The sequence below is a fragment of the Haliaeetus albicilla genome, chromosome 24, assembly GCF_947461875.1.
Source record: "Haliaeetus albicilla chromosome 24, bHalAlb1.1, whole genome shotgun sequence".
Taxonomy (NCBI): Eukaryota; Metazoa; Chordata; class Aves; order Accipitriformes; family Accipitridae; genus Haliaeetus; species Haliaeetus albicilla.
In genome coordinates this window covers 18,165,454-18,176,999 of record NC_091506.1, presented here as the reverse complement: position 1 = coordinate 18,176,999, position 11,546 = coordinate 18,165,454, and the positions used below count along the sequence as shown (strand labels likewise).

The 11,546-nt window shown below is 39.8% G+C and overlaps 1 protein-coding gene across 16 annotated transcripts in view; it reads left to right on the top strand.

Moving 5' to 3' along the window:
• Nucleotides 1-37: 37 nt before the first annotated feature.
• Nucleotides 38-11,546, top strand: part of PBRM1 (polybromo 1) — a 69,203-nt gene continuing 57,694 nt past the window's right edge. For 6 of the 16 annotated variants that reach the window (XM_069812433.1, XM_069812427.1, XM_069812434.1 and 3 more), the window contains exons 1-9: nucleotides 40-169; nucleotides 2,791-2,922; nucleotides 3,993-4,148; nucleotides 4,877-4,974; nucleotides 5,543-5,690; nucleotides 8,009-8,152; nucleotides 8,857-8,973; nucleotides 9,549-9,617; nucleotides 10,372-10,470. In XM_069812433.1, the coding sequence (XP_069668534.1) occupies nucleotides 2,875-2,922; nucleotides 3,993-4,148; nucleotides 4,877-4,974; nucleotides 5,543-5,690; nucleotides 8,009-8,152; nucleotides 8,857-8,973; nucleotides 9,549-9,617; nucleotides 10,372-10,470 (879 nt within the window). In that variant the 5' untranslated portion in view covers nucleotides 40-169; nucleotides 2,791-2,874. Of the gene's footprint in view, nucleotides 170-2,790; nucleotides 2,923-3,992; nucleotides 4,149-4,876; nucleotides 4,975-5,542; nucleotides 5,691-8,008; nucleotides 8,153-8,856; nucleotides 8,974-9,548; nucleotides 9,618-10,371; nucleotides 10,471-11,546 lie in introns of all 16 variants that reach the window. The other 10 variants (XM_069812437.1, XM_069812428.1, XM_069812435.1 and 7 more) reach the window with 5 other exon arrangements.

Here is an 11,546-nt window from a genome sequence, read left to right as displayed (position 1 = left end):
GGCTCGGCGCGTTTGGCGGCCGGGCGGGCTTTGCGGCAGCGGCGGGCTCGGCGGTACGGAGAGGCGGCGGCGGCGACGGCACCGAGGGGCAGCGGCAGCAGCGGTGGCGGGGCGGGCGGCGGAGGGCGAGTGCGGCCGCGGCTGTCGGAGGCGGAGCGCAGCCGGCTGGGTGAGCGGCGCGGCGCCGGAGTCGCGCAGGCGGGGCGGCGGGCCGAAGCCAGGAGGCCGCTGCCTCCCTTTGTGTGGCCGCCGCGGGGAGGCAGCGCCGCCCGGCCGCGCAGCAGCTCCGCCACGGCGGGCCCCGCGCCGGGCCCGCGGGCGCCCAAGCCCCTCCGCCTTCTCCCGTCACCTTCACCCGTTCCCGCCTCCCGCGGCGACCCCGGCCCCGGGCGCGGCCCCCTCGGCGTCGCCGTCCCTCAGCGGCGTCCCGGCCCCGGTGTCTCCCTCGGTTCCTCCCCGCGGTGTCCTCCCCGCTGCGCCGTCCCGTCCCGTCAGCGGGCCGAGCTGGCAGCGGTGACAGCGGAGGCCGGGGCCTCCGGAGCGAGGCCCGAGGGACGGGAGCGGGTCCTGCCCGGTGGGGGTGGGTGGGCGGGGGGCAGCGCGGGTCGGGGAGGGGACGTCGTCCTGTCAGGCCGTGAGGGCGCAGGCTGGCCCGGTGCCCGAAAAGGTGTTTTTCTTCGTCTCCTTCGTCTCCTGCCAACAATAACGCCTCATAAACTGAGCAGGGTGCGAGCCGGGTGCAGGCGGGGGCCCGCCCTGGGGGACGGTTTGGGGGAATTAGTGTTTTGCCTCTTTGTTTCTTGTCCCAGTGTTGATGAGAGGATCGATGTGCTGTGCCTCTCACTTCTTCACTAACTTTCTCCTTTTATAGCGTCTGGTTGTTGCCCTCCCCCTTTTCCTATGTTGTAGCGGGTTTCGGTGTGATCGGTAATCGGGGGAAATGCTGGCTGTGTTTCCCTCCCGTGTTCCGTTGGCTAAATTTGGCGTGATTTAGCGAGTATTTCTGTTGAAACGTGGGAGATCCTGATAACGATAGAATACTTTCTGTGGTATCTATCGGCTTTTAGCTTTTTTGTACTTGGAGGCAGAAAAGGAAATGTGCGCTAGAACCTCATTGGCTTGTTTTAGGTGTGTTATTCAAATGCATGTAAAAACTGTTCATTTAATGAGGTCAGACTGGGTAATACTTGTGGCGATCAGTCTAATACAGCTTTCAGGAGAGGCAGTCTTCCACCCGTTATGTATATATTAGTATACGTGTATATTAGTAATGGCCAAAGCATTTCTTATAGAGATGTCTATGGTTATGTGACATTTTTATGGGCGGTCTGAGCAATTATTGAGAAGACACTCAAGCTCCTGTTGCACAGGAGATGCCTTGTTTGTAGCGGTGGAGATTCTTGGTGTGACTGTTGAAGGACTTGTAAGTTAGCAGTTACATTGCAGAAGAAAGTCTAGGAGACATGTTCTTAAGTAAAACAGCGTGCATTTCTGTGCACAGTAGGATTATCTGTGTTTATGAGCATGGAGATCTAGAGAGAAGTTTACATTTTGGAGCCTGATGCTCGGTAGGAGTTTTACCTAAGCATTTCTCTCACTGAGTATTCATGATGTTGTTCAGACTGATATGTGTTTTGCACCTTCCTCGGTTATTAGAGGAGAAAAATGGTTTTGTAGGCTGTGTACAGAATGGCCAGGTGTTTTGATTATACAAGTGTACACCAGCGTCTGCGTATGGCTGAGAGCCGCAGCGTATATGCCTCAGATGACGGACATGGAGAAGCCTATATGCAGTTTGCAGGCAGGTGCTGGCTGGGGGTCCCCAGATCTTTATTTCAGGATGGGATTGGACTAAGTGCACTTTTGGGTTCCTGGGTGAATCAGAATTATTGATTCCATTAGTCCCTCCTGCCTTTCTTTCACAACCAAGAACTTGTGTTTTCTAGCAGCCTCCACATCAGCACACGCCTAGTGTTAGCCATTCGATACTGTAGCTCTCAGATAGAAGTTGGAGGCAGTGCCAAAAGCGACGGGCTGATTGACCATTCCTGAGATGAACTGCCTGCTAATAAAGCACAGTTTCCCTGTATGTGCGTGTTATGCAAATGTCCAGAATACCGAAGAGGAAAACAGTCTCTCTGGGGTTTGATTGAAGACAGTAGTTGTATGAACTGAATAGAAGCAATCATTTTGCCATAAAATGGTTCTGTACATTTCATGTGGAATTTCTGAAAAAAATCAGACTTGGAAAGTGCTTAGGAATTGAAACAGGTATATCTTTAGTGAACCTGTGTGACTGGATATTTAATGTTGCTTACTTACAAGGATAAAAATCCACTCTGAAGACTGCTGGAGGTGCATCATCACTAGAGAGTCTATTAAATGTTTCTTGACCTTAAAAATTATTTTCTTATTGTTATAAGCACTGTACTACTTCAGATTCTGTGAGTTTTACTGCTTTCTGGTTTTTACTCTCAGGTCAGATATTGCTTATGTTTACTCCTGCTCTCCTTCATGAATCATTCTCTAGCAAGTGGCTAGAAATCTGTAATACGTATTCAGAAACATTAGAGAAATGTGTTTTTACTGTAAAAATGACAGAAATGTCTAGCATTCTTTGTACAAAATTACTTTGTAGAGTTTCTGCTAGGCTAAAAATAGTTACCTTCTGTTTCTTGCTTTTTTTTCTCTGTCACTGTAATTATTCAATGTATTCTTTGATTTTATTCTTTAATTATCTATCGACTCTCAGTTTTCTTCTCTCTCTCTTTCCATTTTCTTGTCTTCCAGTTTTGACTGTACTAACACCATTGCTGGTTAGCTACTCTTAGAGTGTTACCTTCTTCCAGTATCTGTACTTGGCCATCAGACACTATGAGGAGACTGGCTTTTCGAGGTGCTGGTTGTACTCTGGTAAATCTGGTAAATTATTGATTGTATGTGCACCATTCTCTCCATTCCTCTGCCTTAGGCTTTTGCTTTTCTTTATCCTGACTGTTAATTATTCCTGCCTTATTCTTATTCATCTCATTTGTGTGCTTGAAATTAATTCTGTCTCTAACATAAATGCTTGAATGCGGTTATGTTGTGCTGCTATACCTTGTAAATCAACTGTGTGCTTCCTAGAAGAAATTCCTCGATTTGGTTGGAAAATGGGTATAGGCTGGGATAGATGGATCTATTCTGTCTTCAGCCTTTGAGACAGCTACAAATAAAGATATTTTTCTGATGCTGTCACTGGAAGTTGGGAAAGAGCCAAGAACTTGTTCCGTAAATCACTATAGTTGTTGGATGGTGGTTATTCATTTGTAACTGTGTTGGTAAATAGAAAACTATGGCCTATAAAGGAGGTGGCTTTTTCTTCTTCTTGGTGATTGAGCCATTCATCTTACACATAAAGTGGGAGTGGTAGGTCACGTGATGGTCCAGACCTTTTTTTGGCTTCAGTCTAAGACAAGGTATTCAGTAGCTGTTTGAATTTTCATTTGTAAGTTGTTTTCTGTGTGATTTTTTTGTTTGTTTGTTTGTTTGGGGTTTTTGTGTGGTAGCTAGTTGTTGGTTTTTTGTGTTTTTTTTTAATTTGACATGGAATTACTTGCATTTACACCAGAACTAAGCACATGTCTCTGTACAGCTTTTTCCTTTTAAGCAGCGGTTCTCGCTTAGTTATCATGCATGGGATGAGGTATCAAAATGTAGATAGTTTTAAGAACATATCCTGTTAAGAGCTGCTAAATTAGTCTTCATCACAGTGAGCCCTAGGCTTCCTGACATTTCTGTCATGGGTGACATTAAAACTGTAGGACCACTCTAATTTCCCTTTACTCCTGCCAATTTTCAAAAAGCTGATGTTTAGATATACGGCTTAACTGAACTCTAGTATATAACAAACATATGTGACTCATCCTAAGCATTGCTAACTTTATAGTTAGCTCTCACCAGAGAGTTTGGATGCAATGCCATGAGTTTAAGAACGTCTCTCTTCATTATAGAAGAAGTTGGATTCCATGGGTTCCAAGAGGCGAAGAGCTACCTCGCCTTCCAGCAGTGTCAGCGGAGGAGACTTTGATGACGGCCACCACTCCACGAATATACCAGGCCCAAGCAGAAAGAGGAGGAGACTTTCCAATCTCCCAACTGTAGATCCTGTTAGTACCTTCTTATTATGTGCAACTTTTTTGAGGGGGGATACTGTATCCCTGCCTGGGAAATGCTGGATTGTAAAATGGATGATCATATGTAGCACATACACACTGGCCCTGAATCTGTTGTTGCCTTTGTTTAGGATCTTGTTCAGCTTTGGCTTGTTCTTGTCTCCCCAGTTTCATCTTTTTCTTTCCCATTTTCCTTTTGCTGCTTTTCTTTTTTTGCTGATGATTTTAGCAGATGGAAGGATGTTGGAGAAGGAACTGAAATCATAACATGCAGAAGTTGAGAGCTGTGTCTGAATAGCAAATGCAGAGAGAGATAAGTGGGGAATGGCACAGGCAGCAATTGCTGAAGTGTACAATGTCTCTGTTATGCCTTTGATTTAGTAGTCTAATTCATTGCAGGGCAGAAGAACCCCTGTTGTTGTTTTAGATGTCTATAACTCTGAGAGGATTGTACTGAATTAATTTACATTTTGGGTGTGTTACTTAGAATTAGCATTGAAAGAAAGCTCCCTGTGTTCAAAAAAATAAACTAAAATTCTGCAGTACCTGGCATACTTGTCAGGTATCGTATTAATGTATGAGATGCACTGATTTCTTCACACTTCTGCTTTTAGAGCACGCTGTGGATTGGCAGCTTGTCTTTCCCATTGTAAACAGGCTTTGATTTGTTGCCCCCTTAAGATTTTCTCCTTTTTCATTACTTTGTTGTTCTTACATTTTAGATTGCTGTATGCCATGAACTTTACAACACCATCAGAGATTACAAAGATGAACAAGGCAGGCTCCTTTGTGAGCTTTTCATTAGGGCACCGAAGCGAAGGTAAGACCATGATTCTGGTTAAGCCTTGAATGTGAGATTTAATCAGGGAGTAAGTGGATATTCAGCATTAATAGCTGTGATAAATTTAAGCTAAATTTGTCATAGTTTCACACCAGTGTTTGATCCGAGTGTTTGATGTAATTATTCAATGGGACATGCTAACACTGGTGCCCTTTTTCAGTCAAAAAAGGATACAATGATATAATTTAAAATGTTTCTTGTGACAGCTGCCTAAAACATCTATGCCTTTGACTATAAAATATTCCACATAAGTGGTGGAATGTAATGCTAAGGGCATATCTTGGGAAGATTAATAGAAGTGACCCTTGCAAATGCAGTAGATAAAGTAAGAGACTGAATTTTATCTCAAACTCAGAAAATTGAGGATGATAACAGAACATGTAATAAAGTAAGCCTACTAAGAGACCACTGTCCTGATCTTTTAGCTGTAACAAAAACTTACTGGAACTTTCTTTGTTTTATTTAGTCATAGATACATACGAACTTTAGTGCTGTGGTTTTGGTTTTACCACTTGGAATATAATGCCTGTTTTTGTGATTGCAACAGAAATCAGCCAGATTATTATGAAGTGGTTTCTCAGCCAATCGATCTAATGAAAATCCAACAAAAGCTAAAGATGGAGGAATATGATGATGTGAATGTGCTGACTGCTGATTTTCAGCTTCTCTTTAACAATGCGAAGGCTTACTATAAGGTGAGGAGAATACATGTAAAGGCTCAAATTCATTGTAAAAGTGGTAGAGACATGTTCAAATTATTCCTTGGTTTGGCAAAAAAACTTTTCAATTTAGCCTTTGTTTTTGGTAAGAGAACAGCATACATTGCAGTTATTTGCATATATATTCCCATACGGTTGACCGTATCTTTGTAAGATGTCCTACCATAGGAATCTTTTTATGGAAAACTATAGAATAATGTGGGGAGGATCTTCATGTAGTTTTCCAAAAGAGAGAGGAAGCAAAGTAAACTGAGAAAAATACTCTTCTATCAAAGCTTTCCCATTTCACAACACACTCTGTCTAACCTTTTGGAATGGAAAAAGATATTTTTTTTTTTTTCTCAAAAGGAAGAGTTTATAAGTAAGCAAGCATGCAGTAGGAGCTTTGAATCTTTCTCTTTCACTGGCCACTTAATAATATGAAAAAAAGGCACATTGATTATCGTGGTCAGTGTTGATAGATTGTGAGTGTACATGGTGATATATTTCATCAAGGGTGCAATCCCCATGTCCATTCCCTCAAGCTGTGTGTATGTTTTATTTTAGATGTTAATGGTTTTTATTACAGTTGCTGTAAGGAAGTGGGAAAAAAAAATTGGATTAATCTTGTTTAATGGAAGGCTATGTTAAATACAGAAAACAGTGAAATTGTATTTAGTGACTGAGATGATACAGCAAATCTAAAACTGCTAATATTACCTTTCATATGTCTTTGACTTTGGAGATGATCCAAATGACTGCTTTCTGAATAACCCAACCAGCCTAATGAGGTAACATTCAGAAGAGCAGTGTTTATTTTGTTTATGTTTGTGTGTGTGTGTATCTTTTTGAAAAACAGTCAGATTTATGGATTAATGCATTTGCACATTCTGGTTACAGTAGAAAAAGTACAAAGGTTTCCAAATTCATTGTGTACTCCCGAAACTTTGCAAGGCACTTGTCCATTAATGTTGGCTTTTTCATGGTTTCTACTGAGGGAGAAGTCCTTGATGGAAAGAATGATTAGAATTTTACAGAATGTGTGCTGCCTTTGCCTACAGAATAGTGGACTCAGAATTATGCCTGTATCATAAAAATCTTGCATGTAGAATAGAAACAGGTAGTCATCATTCTAGGATGAAGGATTGTTGACGTTTCCAGAGAAATTTTGGAGTTGTGAGCTGGAGATATGACACACAAACGTAGCCTCTTCTTTTTTTGTCTTTTACCTTACCCACACAGTTCCAGTGACGCATATAAAACAGGGACAGCTGATTCATTGTCAAGGTCTTTATTGCAGCAGGTGTTTTATTGGCAATGCTAGATTTGAACGCAAACCTTTGGTTTTTTAGTATTTCAGTTCAAGTCTTAGACTTTTGAGCATCTTGCATTAATATAGAAGGAAGGAGACTAGTGGAGCAGAATACCCTTCAAATCTGTTCCTCGTAATTAACACCTGGTCTAATGTCTTGAGAATATTTAAGCCTAATAAGGTAAGCTTAAGAATAGTTCTCATGTTGGTTTCTCATTTGTATTCCAAGCTGTCAGAGGTTGAGAGAGTGAAGTAAGAAGAGCATAATCAGCAGTAATAAGGTGACATATCTGCAGGAATACCTGAAATAGAGGTTAAGTGACAGAGGAAAGGGAAAGAAAAATACATAAGAGTGGAAAAGCAGTCTTTTTTCTGGGTAGTGTTCTTAAGTAGTAATGTTAATAGGCACATGCTTGTCTGCCCCTGCCAACTCTGTATTTACGAAACTTAATTTGCTGACTCAATTCTTCTAGCTCTTCCAAAAAATATACTTAGATGTGTACCCAGATGGTAGCATCTTTGGAATTTCACGGTTAATGCTGAGTGTAAATCATTACAGTGCTTTCAGAGATATTGGCACATTTGTTGGCATTCTTATTCTGTAGAAATTAATTTTCAAGTGCTACACAATCGCAGCAGTACTGGCTAAAATCACATTTCTGGCATACTGATATTTAGTCTATTTTAAATATCAAGTGTTATGCTTCAGCAAAACCTAATGATTTCTCCAGATTCGTCTAATAGGCTTGTACAAGACTGAACCCAAGTAATTTTATTGCTAAGTTTTCTGAAAAACTTAAATGCTTTGGAGTGATAGAGGTTATATTTTCTAATGCTTATTACGATTCTTAACATCTCTGTTGAAGAATGACTGAAGCAGGAATTTCCCAGGTTTTCTGTTATTTGTTTAATGCATTTAGTACCTTTTAACTAATAATTTATCAGTTTCCTTCAGATAAGAACGATCTGAATTTTGAGTAGAATGTTTGATTTGTTTTTGCAGCCCGATTCTCCTGAATATAAAGCTGCCTGCAAATTATGGGAGTTGTATTTGCGCACAAAAAATGAATTTGTTCAAAAAGGTGATGCTGAGGAGGAAGACGAAGATGAGGATGGACACGACAATCAAGGCGCAAATTCTGAATTAGTAAGTGTGGGCATGACAGCTGTAGTTGGAAGAAGCCATGGCTGTGTATGGCACCTGACTCTGAGAGGGAGATTGGCCTCCATATGTGAAAAAGCATTAAGTCTTTTCATAGTTAAATTATGCCCCAAAAGGTATTTCTTATACAAGTTTATTAGTTAATAATTTCACAGCATTGTATGTGTGTTTCACTTTTGCCTAGCAAAAAAACATTATGAGGTTTTCTGATACGGATAAAATGTGGTTTTGGTTTAGTTGAAACTAATATGATGTGTGCTTGATATGCCAACATTGAGGTTTGATGCATGCAAGCTTCATGTCTAATGACATCGTTTTCCAGCGTGTGTCCCATTCAGTTAGTGCAGCTGTTCCTGGAGTGTTTTATAAGCCAGATAGGATGATAGGAAGTTTGGGCTTGTCTAGTTTTTGTGATTTTGGGATGCATATTTTCATTAATGTTGACAACCAAGTCTATTCTAACAATATGTAATGTATGTCTGACAGTCTGCAGTGTAAATGTGAAATTGATTTTTTTTCTCATGTGCTTTACCTAAATGCATGAACAATGTTGTTTTGAAAAGTTGCGTCTGTGTTTTATAGCTGATTTTTTCTGTCTTTGAAAAGTAAATTAGTATATTTCAGTGCAACCTGAAGCACTCCACTATGGCTGCTATTAAAACTTGTTCTGATTTGATTTCTTATATTAGTCATCTCCAGGTTACCTGAAGGAAATTCTTGAACAGCTTCTTGAAGCTGTAGCTGTTGCCACAAACCCATCGGGACGCCTCATAAGTGAATTGTTTCAGAAACTTCCTTCTAAAGTGGTGGGTATTTTATAATATTGGTTGTGTTCTAGTTGGAAACCTGGACATTTGTTTAACTGATGTTATACGCTATGATGGGCACACTCAGGGTGCAGTTCTTTGTTACTGTCTCATCAGTGGCAAACTCCAGCTGTTTTTAGAGCTTCCCTCCCTTCTTTGCTCTGACCCACTCAATCCCAGCCCTTCATTCTAGATTGGGGCTTGACCTGTTCTGCCAGTTTCGGTAATTGGGGTTTTTTGATGCAGAGTTTTTAATCTTTGTAAGTATGTCTGATTTCACTGTTCTGTTTCGGGGTGTGGTGTAACAAGTTTAACCAGCAAAATAAATACTCTGAAGACCATCACCACATATTTGGCCTTCAGGCAGAACTGTTCCTTTGTGTCAGTTTATTGATGAATTCTAATTCCTTGTATCTGCCTTATTATCTGGCTTGCCCAAACTGAAGCCTAGTGCTATGTTGATGAAGCTTACACTGTTCTTATCCGCAATTCATCTAATAGCTCATTCTGTGAGCTATTAGAACAATAGCTTTGTGACTGTTTATAGTAATATATAAATTATTTTTGTTTTCCAGCAATATCCAGATTATTATGCAATAATAAAGGAGCCCATAGATCTTAAAACTATTGCCCAAAGGATACAGGTACAGTACGTCAATGTGTCAGAGTATAGACTTGTTTAACAGTAAGCATTCTGAAATTGTTAGAAGCCAAATTTTATGATGGTAGGAAAGGCAATGTGTTTTTCCCCTGCTGTTTGAAAATCTGAACACTATGCTGATTTAATGTTCTGTGCTGGGTTAATGCTGCAGAAGTAGCTGTGTTGAAGATCAAGCATCATAAACTGTAGTGTGCTGGCATTGAGCCTGAATATCTTGGATTTCTTGATGTTTAATGGTTTAAAGTAGTTCCTTGGCAAGTACTGCTAATGTAAAACACTGAAGTATTGAAGCTTGGTCATGCATTATCATCACCTACTTTTGTTGTAGTGCTATAAATAAATGTTTTGTACTGATACATTTTTCATCTTACTTCTCCAGTAATTTGAAATACTGTTCTGTAATTCTAGCATTTTATGTAATAGTGAGCACACAGACTAACTGAACTAGCAAATAAAGGTAAAATAACATTTTGTCAGAACCCTTCAAAATTAAGATAATCTGATTTATTAAGTATTTTTGCAATCTTTTACTTAGCATTTGTAAGCTCTATAAGGACTTAGCACTTTCTTTTTGATGACTCTTTCCAGATGCTTATCTGTCCTCTTTATAAATACGTTCTCGTTTTTCTATAAATGTTCCCTTTATTCTATATGAATTCCCTTTGCTTTTCACTATTTGCTCATGCTGTCTGAAGTTTGCCACTTTAACCAGTTACATATTTTTTTTTTTTGTATAGAATGGAACTTACAAAAGCATTCATGCAATGGCAAAGGATATCGATCTTCTGGCAAAGAATGCCAAAACCTACAATGAGCCTGGATCACAAGTATTTAAGGTTAGTTTCAGTTGTTAATAGTTTGATTTGAGTTCAGATTTTCTTTACTACTTTCTGTGCTAATTGATTCGTAAATAAATCTTTAGCGTATGGACTCTGTTTGCATTTTTTTAAAAAAAAGCTATTAGTGGCTTTTCCTTTGTTTATATTGCTTTTAGTATAATTGGGGTGTCACTTTTTTTTTTCTTGAGGTGTATGATTTTTTCCAATTAAATTTTATCTCGGGATATGAGTTATGTGGCTTCTTTGGAGGAATGGAGGATTCCTGTACTTGTGATTGAAGTTGAAATGGCTGAAACTACATGTTCAAGTGATAGTGGTAGTACTCAGCTGTTAACTTCTTTCCAGATTGCAGAACTGTTTCATATTAAGCTTCAAAACTAGTCATGCATTTTTTGCATGGTTTTTGAAGATCCTCTTCCTTTTAGCCATATTTTTGTGACCAGATTGCACCTGCTATCTTTTTCATACTTAGTTCACCAGCATTTTGTGTACAAATTATCACATCGCTGTTTCCATACACTCTGGAAGTAGGAGAATTTCAGTGGTAAATTATTCCCTTGTGTGTTCGGTTTTAAGGGCTTTGTAGTGAGAGACCTTGTATATGTATAACACTGTTATTTAAGTGGTTCTTGGACTTTTCCAATGGCACTTCTGTTTGGATTGTGGTTTCAGTTCCTAGTGACATTACTGACACTTATAACATTGCTCAAAGTTTGTAATCTCTATTTTGTGAACTCTTACTCTGAATATTGAGTCCATGGGTATAGAATGAGAGCATTATAAAGCTCGGTAATGGTAGTATCTTTCTGATTGCAAAGGCACAGAAACTCATTTGCCTGTTTAGTTCAAAGTGGTATTCGTGTATATTTGCAAACTGTAGATTTTTTTAAAAGTATATGACAAAAAATGAGCTCAAAGCTACTCAGCTATTCTATTCAGTTTTTAGAGGCCACTGTGGGTGTATTTCAGGCAGACTTTGTTCTATGCTTCATTTCTCATGCAAAATTGTTTTATATCTAAATGTAAAAACCCCTCCATTTTTGTTTTAGATTTTTAGATAGATGGGTAAACCT